The sequence below is a fragment of the Neoarius graeffei genome, chromosome 20, assembly GCF_027579695.1.
Source record: "Neoarius graeffei isolate fNeoGra1 chromosome 20, fNeoGra1.pri, whole genome shotgun sequence".
NCBI classification, from domain to species: domain Eukaryota; kingdom Metazoa; phylum Chordata; class Actinopteri; order Siluriformes; family Ariidae; genus Neoarius; species Neoarius graeffei.
In genome coordinates, this window is record NC_083588.1 from 8,628,509 (window position 1) to 8,640,552 (window position 12,044).

General features: G+C 39.2%; 2 gene segments (V, D, J or C); both read right to left on the reverse strand.

Annotated features, from left to right (window-relative positions):
• Positions 1-234: 234 nt before the first annotated feature.
• LOC132869432 (immunoglobulin heavy variable 3-30-3-like) lies at positions 235-702 on the reverse strand. The segment is given in 2 exon segments: positions 235-548; positions 651-702. Coding segments are annotated over 2 exon segments (366 nt in total).
• A 6,892-nt stretch (positions 703-7,594) lies between these two features.
• On the reverse strand, positions 7,595-8,088 carry LOC132869433 (Ig heavy chain V region 914-like). The segment is given in 2 exon segments: positions 7,595-7,905; positions 8,004-8,088. Coding segments are annotated over 2 exon segments (354 nt in total).
• Between the last annotated feature and the right edge of the window lie 3,956 nt (positions 8,089-12,044).

Sequence of the window (12,044 nt, forward strand, 5' to 3'; positions counted from 1 at the left end):
ACATTCTTATGTTCACTCCCAAATAAATGGGATTTTTAAAGTCAATAAACACACACAGACACACACACACAACATGCAGTAAAACTCACTCAGTAATAACATGTCAGTCATACAAGAGACAATCTAAAAGTTTTGGTTCTTTGACCTCCATGAATACGCTGCTGATGAAAGTGCAAGATTGTTATGTGACTACAGCAAAAATGTTTTTTTTTTACTGATGTCTCAGGAGAAGTATCACTGTGTGTGTCGAGCGCAGTAATACTCTACAGTGTCTTCTGTCCTCATGCTGTTCATGTGCAGATACACCTGCTTCTTACTGTTGTCTCTGGAGATGGTGAAGCGGCCATTAACTGCACTGGAGAAAAACTTCCTATCACTATCATACTCTATAGTTGCAACAAATCCCAGCCCTTTTTCAGGAGCCTGTCTGATCCAAGCCATCCAGGAGCTCCCAAAGTTAAATCCAGAAGTTGTGCAGGTCAGTTTATGAGACTGATCAGGTTTGATGATCACTGAATCAGACTCAATCAGTGTCTGACTGCAGGAATCTGAAATACAAGGACACACAAAGACAGGTTTTACAGTTAAAATGAAAGAAATAAAGAAGGGAAAAGATGTTATATTTTAATTGTGAAATTGAGAAGAATAACATTGAATGAACATTGCGAGAGCAAAGTAACTCAAAACTCTGCCTCGTCCCATCTCAAAGAATTCAAATGATTCCTGTTGCTGTAAATGAACATAAACTGCTGGTGTGTTGTTGAGCTGAATGTCTCGGCATAAATGGTTCAAACGCAGGATTTCATTTGCATGTCACACCCACTGGAGACGTAAAAAGATTCACAGAGGAACAGCCATGAAGATAAAAAATTGACAGTAAAACTCCAGCTGTTTCCTGCTGTCAAGTCCATAACTGTTCTTTACTCATTAGATCTCATGTCCTTTTCGTGCATCACTGTGTATCACTGTAACACCCAGAAGAACATGAAGTTTTCTGATCACTGATCATCACTGAACAACACAAACTTTACAGATTTCATTTTTCAGCTGTGTCTCTCATCCAGATTATCCGAGAGAAACTGAATGGAGTTCCAGAAAAAATTCAGTTCACAAATCATCACTGACTCATTCAGTCAGGAGCTCATGCCAACTTGTCTATTGTTAAAGCATTGCCAGGTCTATAATATGAAGTTCCACGGGCTGATTTTGCATGTGCCGAGGATGAGAGCGATGACACATTTTACAGTTTGTCAGTTCAGTTTAGTGGTTGTTTTTAATAATTGGTGAACATGCAAGTGACCTTCAAAGTTCTTGTAATTTCGTGATTTCCTTCATTTTCGAGATGGTTGTTAATTATTAATGAACATATTTGATAGAATGAAGAAATGTTTTTAGTCACTGTCTATTTCAGTGTTTATAATATTGTTGAAGGTGTCTGAATTGATATGTTGAGTGTGTTACTGTTGTTATTGAGACGATGTCTCTGCTCCTAATCCTGAGAGATAAGACTTGTCTTTTCTCATTTCAGAAAAAAAGCAAGTTTCATGAGTTTAACCTCAGGAGAAGTGAGATACTGCCCTCTATAGGTGCAGAAACATTTACACATTTATTTTCACTCTTCATGAAATATTCTGTGAAATGAATGAAAGTTTCAATCTGACGATTCTTTTATAATTTGAATACAGTTCTTTGATTAAAACTTCATTCCAATGAAATTTATTTAAAACATGGGGAGGAGATTCATCTGATGGAGAATGTGTGGCTTTTAATGGAATAGAAGCCTCTTTATCAAATGCTATAATTTTCAATCAAATTTGAAAATATCAGTGAAACAGGATTGATAAGTTTTGTATCTTGTGAACATTCTGTTATACTGTACACTGTATGAGGTGTTTTTGTACAGGGATGTTGATTTGTCTCACTGTGGATCACGACCGCAGTAATACACAGCTGTGTCTTCAGTCTGCATGTTCTGCCCTGTTAATGTTACTGTGCTGCTGGACGTGTCTCTGAAATGGATCTTGCTCTTGAGTGAATCTTTGCTGCCGGTATCACTGGAGCTGCAGTACCAGCCGATCCATTCCAGCGTGTGTCCTGATGCCTGTCATATCCAGTTAGTACAGGAACTCGTGGCTGAGTATCCAGTGATCTTACAGGGGACTGAAAATGATTCTCCAGGCTTAACCACCATGACTGCAGGCAGAACCAGTTCAATACATTTAATTCCTGTGAACAACAAACAATTATTCAGGTGCCTTCTTTCTAAAGGAAATATGTCCACAATTATCTGTTTCTCTCCAAAATTCTACACATACTTACCAGATGCAGTTGTTAACAGCAGGAGTACAAATGTTGAGAACATGGTGTGAGTGGAACCTGAACCTGGAACCTCACTTCTCTTGAGTGCACCTCAAATATTTTATAGGGGGTTTGATTTGCATGACAGTGTTGAGGCTTTCATAAAGGCACAGCAGGCTTAGAGACATGAGGCATTTCCTGCAAATGGAAAAACACGTACACATTCACAAAATATAAGAGTTCCTGACTATTTACTGACTAATTCACCAAACAGTGTGGATTCTGCAGCCTGGTTCAATGAGACAATGATATAATCGATCTGTAAGGTCTTAGCTTCATAACAATGTCGTGTTTAGAGTTTATGACTTTAATGTAAATCCCAGGAGAACGTGTTCTCATATTTATTCCACTCTCTCAGTCCTTCGAAGCTCAGCATGTTGGGTAGATGTTGTGTGAATAGAGAAAGAGCGCCCCTCACAGGCCTTAAAGCTGAAAGAAAAACATCATGTTCAGACATTTCTAATGTGGCTGCAGGATAAATATACAGGAGACACTACAAGACCAAAGGTGGAGGAAACTTTCTAAATTTGACTGTTTGTCAAAAAAGGAAAATAATTTGCACTTTTCCTGATGAGAATCAGTTGCATTATTTTTCTCTGGCTGTTCAATAGCTTCTTGATGGCAGAGAATATATTTATGGATGATTTACTCAACCTTCCTTTTTCTCCAGAATGCCTTTGGAGGAGAAACTAAAAGTCAGTGGACTAATGACACATTTTCTGATCAAATACAAATTACACAAACGGACAGACAACAAAACTGCACTTTTAGTGTTTTGTTGTAATAATTTACTCCACATTATTTGGATGATGCAATGGATCTAAAAATAGCACAAACTATTCAAACTTACTTTCTTGCAATGGAAAGAAAATTATGACTGAGGCAGATGTCACTGCCAGGATTCATCGGGCTCAAGTTTTGAAAAAATGGTTCAGGGAGAATAAGACATCATTTTTACACATGAATTGGCCACCACAGAGTCCAGACCTCAACCTCATTGAGAATCTTCGGGATGTTCTGGATAAAGCTTTGTGCAGTGTTCAGACTCTACCATCAAATGAAGATTTAAGTATAATTGTACGGTAAACTTGGTGCTGTCCGCCTGTACTGCACATCAGTGTGTGTGTGTGTGTGTGTGTGTGTGTGTGTGTGTGTGTGTCTGTGTGTTGGGGATACCTGTTATGGTTTTCTACATACCTCTTATGTTTATATACTTACCTGGACCTAAACACCCTCTGCCTTGCCAATGCACCTGTGATGTGAGTGGTACTGTGAAACCCTTCCCTCCGACGCACACTGGTGGCACGAATCACAGATTGAATTAGTACACTCACAGGTGCCTGGCAGACAGAGTGTGAGTAGGACACAGTTTTCGACCACATAGCGTTTTTTCTTAGTTTGTACCTTTTTGTTACTTTATTTGTTGCAGTCATTGAAAGTCAACCGGACTGTGGAAAATGAATAGTAAGAACATTTAACTTTATTTCACTCTCCGTGCGTGCTTACTTTGGAATGCACGTCTGAAAAATCCCACACTCTGCCTCGTGTGGCCATGGAAATGTTTGGTGGAAAATGGCCAATACAGGTAGAATATCAGTGTAATTACTTTCCTGTGTATTTAATAATGTCTCTCTGATTTCCTTAGGAGACTGATCCTGAGGATGATGTGGTCTGAGGAGTATCTGTGGGGATCTTAACAGTCTACGAAGATGGTGGTGTCACCACACCAACAACTGTCCAAGATTTTGCTCTGGCCTTGGAAGGGGCCATTGTGCTGCATGAAATCCCAGATCTCCCCACTGCGTTTGCATACCTTTTTGGACTGCTCTATGCAATGAACATCGACTACCCAAAGTCAGTGAGGTACACTTTTGAAGCTATTCAGTCCATATTCTTTGAGCTTGGGTCTGGATACTCACAGCGCATCAAGTCGCTGAAAGCAAAGCTTGTGCACTAAACTTGTGTACGTTTCTAGTCTTGCACTAGACTTTTTTGGACATTTCTAGACGTGTTCTTTGGTCTTTGGTCATGTCGGTTTGGTTCAAAAGATGTTCATATATTTGAGCAGTTCTGTTCATTGTGGTAAAGTTAGTAATGACCTGTCGGGCTTCAGATGGTGGCTCTAAGATTTTTATTTAGTTTACTTTTTTTTGGATGGAACACTTTATTACAAATTTTGCACGCATTTCTTGAATGATTTAAGGCTTTTAAAAGTATAGTGTCTGTAATCCAGGTATTAACACTGACACTCAGGTGTAAAGGTTAACTTGATTTAAAGCTCAGGTAAAGGTTAACAAAGGTTTTTAGTTCTTTGTCGTAAAATTGAAATGTGAGATTGACACATAGCTGTCACAGTTGGTTTATTTTGTCAAGTGCAAGTAGCTGATGCAGCCTGAGCACTTGTTTCTGTGATGCAGCCTGAGCACTTTTTTATTGTGATGTAGAATTTCAGTTTATTCCAGAACATTTTATACTTTTAAAGGCCTTAATCATTCAACAAATTTTTGCAAAATTTCAAATCATAGTGTGTAGTCCATATATTAACACTGACACTCAGCTGTGAACGTTAACTTGATTTGAATACTCAGGTAAAGGATAAAGTAAGTTTTTTTTTTTTAGTTTTGTGTTGTAAAATTGAATTTTGAGATTGACACACAGCAATCACAGTTGGTTTATTTTATCAAGTGCAAGTAGCTGATGCAGCCTGAGCACTTCTTTGTGATGCAGCCTGAGCCCTTTTTTATTGTGATATGTCAGTTTACTCCAGAACACTTTATACTTGTGAAAGACTCATTCAACAAATGTGTTCAAAAGATGTGTATATATTTGAGCAGTTCTGTTCATTGTGGTAAAATTAGTAATGACCTGTCGGGCTTCAGATGGTGGCTCTAAGATTTTTACTTAGTTCACTTTTTTGGGGATTGAACACTATTATTACAAATTTTGCACGCATTTCTTGAATGATTAAGGCTTTTTAAAGTATAGTGTCTGTAATCCAGGTATTAACACCGACACTCAGGTGTAAAGGTTAACTTGATTTAAAGCTCAGGTAAAGGTTAACAAAGGTTTTTAGTTCTTTGTCGTAAAATTGAAATGTGAGATTGACACATAGCTGTCACAGTTGGTTTATTTTGTCAAGTGCAAGTAGCTGATGCAGCCTGAGCACTTGTTTCTGTGATGCAGCCTGAGCACTTTTTTATTGTGATGTAGAATTTCAGTTTATTCCAAAACACTTTATACTTTTAAAGGCCTTAATCATTCAACAAATGTTTGCAAAATTTCAAATCATAGTGTGTAGTCCATATATTAACACTGACACTCAGCTGTGAAGGTTAACTTGATTTGAATACTCAGGTAAAGGTTTAAGTTTTTTTTTTTAGTTTTTTTGTCGTAAAATTGAATTTTGAAATTGACACAGCAGTCACAGTTAGTTTATTTTGTCAAGTGCAAGTAGCTGATGGAGCCTGAGCACTTGTTTATGATGCAGCCTGAGCCCCTTTTTTATTGTGGTATAAATGTCAGTTTACTCCAGAACACTTGTGAAAGACTCATTCAACAAATGTGTTCAAAATTTCAAATTACAGTCTGTAATCCAACTTGACTTTAATGTTCAGGTAAATTTCAACAAAGGTCTTTAGTTCTTCATTCTAAAATTGAAATGTGAGATTGACATGTAGCAATCTGTCTGGAAGTGGATCACTTTTTTCCTGCACATTGCAGAATTATTTTTCATTTGCAAGAGACACAGTCTTACAAATAAAAGTGTTTTCCTTTGACAATTATTTGTAAGTGTCTTTTTTGCGCCAGTGATTTATTGTATGTTTTAAGGTACAGGTAACTTGAAAAAAAACATCATATGAAATGTAGAAATACATGTTATTATAGCAAACATTTATTTGTTATTATAAGAAGAGTAACCTAATTTGGGTAACAGCAAAAATACGTTGGTTGAAATCAAATGTAAACTCAAATTTTCTAGGCAACATGATGCAAGAGAATTTTGAATTGAGATGGTCAACAACAAGTAGTACGTTGGCTGAACTCAAATTTAAACTCAGAAATCCTTGTTGACTTAACAAGGATCTTTGTTGACTTAAGGAGCATTTTCTTGTTTAATTTGAGTTCAACCAACTTACCTTTTGTTGTTGACCATCTCAACACAAAATTCTCTTGCATCATGTTGCCTAGAAAATTTAAGTTGGGATGGTCACTTTTTTTTTTTACAGTGCACGCAATATATGCTACACATTTATTGTCATTGTAGTAAATGAATGAATTTGATAAAGCACTCACAGGAAGCAGCTGCCAGCAGGAGCAGTCGAGATGGAGAGAACAAGGTGTGTGTTGTTTGTACTGGGTTCTTCTCTGTTCTCCAAAGTTTAACAGAGACCATCAGACCACATAAATAGAGCGATATCCAGCCTTGGCATTTGTATTTGCTTTTCTGCTGATGATGGGAGGAGAACAGATTTAAAATGTAATTAAATCATGAGGAGGAGATTCATCGAATGGAGAATGTGTGGCTTTTTAATGGAACAAATCTTTTCCATAACAGAAAGTTCTTTACCAACTTCAATACCAGATCAATAATAGAGGGAATTATACATACAGAGAACCTTGCAACAAGGATTAGATACTATATTTAGGGTGATAATTATTATCTGTGCTTGAGGACATAAATTCCCCTCCTGCCCATGTCTGCATTTATTTTTATTTTATAATATTTTCTCACAAACTCAGTTCTTTTTCCCACAATATAAACACATTATGCCTTGAAACCACAGTGACGTGAACAAGGATGAAGCAGAAACGTGTCAAGCAGCATCACATGAGCTCCCAATACACTGCCATGTTCATTTTTCTGGTCTTTTGTGGCTCCCACAAGCTTCATATCTGACCACATGCTCCTGAGACTTTATTAGAGCTGATTCCCCTCCTGATGCACACCTCAAGTTGAGACTTTTCTGACAATTCTTTCTTTTTAAATGAAACATTTCCAGACACATTGTTGGACATCAGTCTTCTCTCAGTCATTTTAACCTCAACATGTGGGGCAGATGTTGTCAAAGTAGAGAAAGAGCACCACTCAGAGGACTTGAAGCAAAATGAAAAGCAGAATATTCATGAAGATGTTCATGATAAATGACTCTGGGGTTCAGTTTCCTGCTGAGGGAATATTTACAGCTCATGAGGATGTGCTTGTTTAAGTTTTTGTACAGCTCTGGAGTCTGTTGTATCAGTGTGAGCCTCGTGCACAGTAATAAACAGCCGTGTCTTCAGCTTTCAGACTCTTCACTTCAAGGTACAGCATGTTTTTATTGGTGTCTTTAGTGATGGAGAACTGGCCCTGCAGAGACTGAGCAAATGCCGTGCTAGTGCCACCGTCAATGTAGCCGATCCACTCCAGTCCTTTTCCTGGTTTCTGACGGATCCAGCTCATGTAGTAGCTGCCCATTGAGAATCCGGAGACAGTACAGGACAGAGTGACTGACTCTCCAGGTCTCTTCACCACAGAAGCAGAGGAGGTCAGGGACTGTCCATAAGAATCTGGAAGAGAAGAGTATAACTTGGTAATGTTATCATGTTTATCAGGACTGAATGGCTCTTTTTCCTCCCAATAATCTCATGAAAAATCTGAAACTTACATGAAATGAGTCCAAATAAAATACACTGTCCTAAAATCATCATTCTCTGAGTTCTGCTTCAGCCAGATTGAAAGTTTATGGGAGTGTTATCTATCACACAGCTCACTGGAAACTAGAAGAGCCAAGAACATGCTGTTTATACCCGACTCTATTTGAATAGGGAGTGTCCATGAGCACTTTGGATGGATTAAACCCACAACCACAGGCTGCTCAGTGTAGAGATGAGTGGATGATTAGAAGGTTCTATGTGGAACCCGACAACGAAAGAGTTGAGAGTAAAACCATTTTTAGAAGCTGAGAACCCTTAATCATCCACAGAACCTTTAAACCATTTGAATGTCTCTGAATGGAAAAAAGGATATGATTTTATACAGTGTAACATCATACAGATTCACATTTCATAGGAAATGTTTAAACGGGTTTATTTGTATAAAATTAGACTATTGATCAACTTCCTCATTTCAGTCCTTATGAATTTACCATGAAAACAGGTTCTCCAGAACAAAGAGCCTTATCTACTGATCAACACAGCACAGGTCGCTGAACGCTGGATGTAAGTCTGTTTAATCTGAGGGTCATGATTCACAGCAGGATGTGAGAAGAAAAATGGCCTGAATGTGCAGAGAGCAACAAGTTGAGATGGCTGAGTTTGTACAGACTGCCCTCTAGAGGCACAAAAGTCCTATTTTCAAAATATCCAGAACTGGAAGGAGAGATTTTAAAGAAAAAGGTTATGCTTATCCAAAAAAAATATCAAAAAGAAAAACATGAAAAATGACAGTCAACCATGTCATTTACATTTGGCCTATAACCTTATCCACAGGAATTTGGATAAAACATCATTAAACATTACTGAACAACAAAAACATTAGTCTAGAATGTTCATTTGCTCATCCAGGCATCATTTAGGCTCTTCCTCCATTCTGGTCTTTTTGCTCTGCTCTGCTCTGACTGCTCTGCCAATTCACCTAGGAGAAAGCCCACAGTATTAATTTATTTGAAATACTGAATCACATTTTAATTTAAATTAAATGATTTTGTTGTAATAAGCCTATAACTTTTTATATAAAGGCTAATGCCATGGGTAACCACTCACCAGAGATGTTTTAGGCTAGGCCTACTTCTTATATTTCAGCCTTTTCCTGGCTGCCTCCAAAAGTGCCTTATTGGCCAGGAACTTCTCGTACATCTCTGTGCAATCCTCTGTAAGGTTGATGCAGACCTGGAGCTCTGCCTTCACTGAGTCTACCTCGAGATGATTCCTTTCATTATGCCATGCAGTGGTCATTATGGAAAACACTCTTTCAGTATGAGCATTGCTGCAGGGAATGGAAAATAGGTAGGCACTGATGATCTTCAAGCTGTTCAAAGATACATCTGTCTGGGTGAAGAGTTTCAAATATCTCTCCTCAGTGCTCCAGTTCTCCACCTCCACAGAGCTGCTGACAAATTTCTCCACAAAGGAATACTCTTCATAGAGGTCATCCATTTCCACATCCTCTGCACGCCTTCACTGCTTCACAGAACTGATCAAAGGGGACTGCATGTTTCAGACTTAACTTGCTCACCTGGCTGTGGAAGCTCTGTTCAGAGAAGTCATATCTGTCTTGGAGATATTTGAGTGCCCTTTCGTAGACCACAACAAACTCAGCCTTGCATCTCTTGCTCAGATGTGGAGTGAGCTCTTTCAGCTTATTGTTCACAGTGAATCTGAAGTAGCTGTCTCGTTGTCTCCTCTCCAGCTGGTTCTGTAAATTGGTCATCAGGTGGTAGATGGAGGTGATGCAGAAGGATTTCCCTTCAAGTGCCTGAATGCACTCACTGAATAGCACCAATACATGGCTGAGGGAAAAAAAAAAGTACAGCTCATGCAGTGACTGCTCTTCATCTCCGAAGCACTCCCACAGGACTTTTGAACATGCATCCTCTCCCAGGCTCCTGAAGTAGCTTGAGAGTGGTCCCCAGTACTTCACAATCTTGTCCACAGCTGGCAGTAGAGATAGCCACCGTGTCATCACATGTCGCACAATGTTGCATCGATCCATTTCGAGGAACTCGCAAAATTCCTGAAGGTGCGCTGTCCTTGTGGCAGAGGTGCTGAAATGGCTGTAGATTTTGAGGACAACATTTTCCACGTCCACACTCATTTTTGCTGTTGTGAATTTACTGGTATTGTGCAACAGATGTGCGAGGCACTTGGCAGAACGAATGCCTTCATTTGCGTCATTTAGTTTCTGAAACACACTGTTATGCTTCCCGTAATTAACGCTGGCATTATCTGCTGTGTAGGCCGACACTTTGTTCAAATCCAGACCAGCGGATTCCAGCTTGCTCATTGTTTGGTTGGCTATAGCTGCAGATGTCTCGTCACTGTCATTATAAAAATCCATCAGGAAGTGTTGGACTCCCAGTTCGAAGTGGAAATATCTGAGAACTATAGGGAAACACTTGATTGCGCCCTTGTTCGAGGCATCTGAGGCGAGAGAAAAATGCAGATCATTTTCTTTTATGTAGTCGATGTGGGTGCGTGCGGAATATGGGGCTAACACATTCGAGCACAGCGCTTGTGCTTTCGTTCTGCCCAATGTCAATCCTTTGGCCACTGCTGAATCACTATATACCTGCCTGTCAACTTTTGCAGAGCAGTCTAAACTCCTGTACGAGTGATGGTGTTTAATGGTGTGGAACAATTTAGTCAGCTCAGCAGCAGTGGTTTTGTCATCGATTGGGGTTGGTTGACTGGGGCAAAAAACGATGCTAAAGATGACTGTCCAGCACGGGCGATTGCTCTAAGACAACGAGGGAGGCTCAGCCTCCTCTAAAAATGCCCTTATAACTTTAATGTGTGCGTGAGTTTCTCCCCCTCGTGACAGCGCGATGCAGCGCAGCCTCAGTGGGCTTCAATGGCATTTGGGAGCTCTGCGCTTTTCAATCTCAAAATGCAAGACGATTATTGGACAAATACTGCGAAAACGCCCGCCCCCGGACTCCGAGCCTCACATGGGAGGGACATGGCAGTTTCCGCGAGGAGACTGGTGATTGGTGAAAGCGGCCGGATATTTTCTTTGATTGACAGCTCGTTTCAACTATAGACAGGCAGCGGTACAGTGTTGCCAGATTGGGGGGGGGGTCCCGCTCAATTGAGCGGTTTTAAGTGCATATTGGCGGGTTTTGAACATATTTTGGGCTGGATAACGTCAGCAGTATCTGGCAACATCAGTTCAGTCCCATGCGGATTTGCAAGTGCTGTGGTGTATTGTAAGAGATCAGCTTACATTTCGATTTCATTCATTACATACGGTTTCTACCAGCTTTTTTAGTTTGTATATATTTTCATTGTAAATAAAGTGTAAATATAGTGTTGTCAAGTTTGCTATCTTAGTTCCAGAAATTTCGTTTATTTGAGTGACTGAACTTGAGGGGGCTAGTCAGCTAGCAAGAAAGCTGCGCACGGATGCCAAGCATTGCTGATTTAATTTTGGCGAAGCCATTTGCCAGTCTTCCTTTCGAGGAAAAAATTAAAATTAAAGAGTAGGCGAGACCAACGCCTCAAACTGACTTGGTGAAAAAGGTAGGGAATAATACTCGTTCCTTTCAGCTCTCCTGGTACGAGAAAGTGAATTGGCTAACAGCAAGTGACCCACATCAACAACAGTAAATAGGCTACTTTAGTAATATGTCATGGATGGACCAAAAATATAGAATCTATTTAAAATGTTTATGCTGAGTATATTATATTGGAATATATATTTTTCTGGATATGAATTAAACACAGCTACAATTTGAAAAACATTTTTAAACAAAAACACAGCCGAGAACATTTCACACTACAGACCTGGATTAAAAGTGAAGGGTTATCAAAATTGTCAATAAAACATTTCTCAGTCAAAATAAGTAAAATATAGGGAAAGTGTCATTGAATGAAATGTGTGGCACCCAGCTCTACTGCTGAGGTTCCTGACAAAGAGCTGCTTTCAATAATGATCAATTTTTAAACAACATGCCACAATTTTAAAATATAAAATGTTAAAATATACCCCT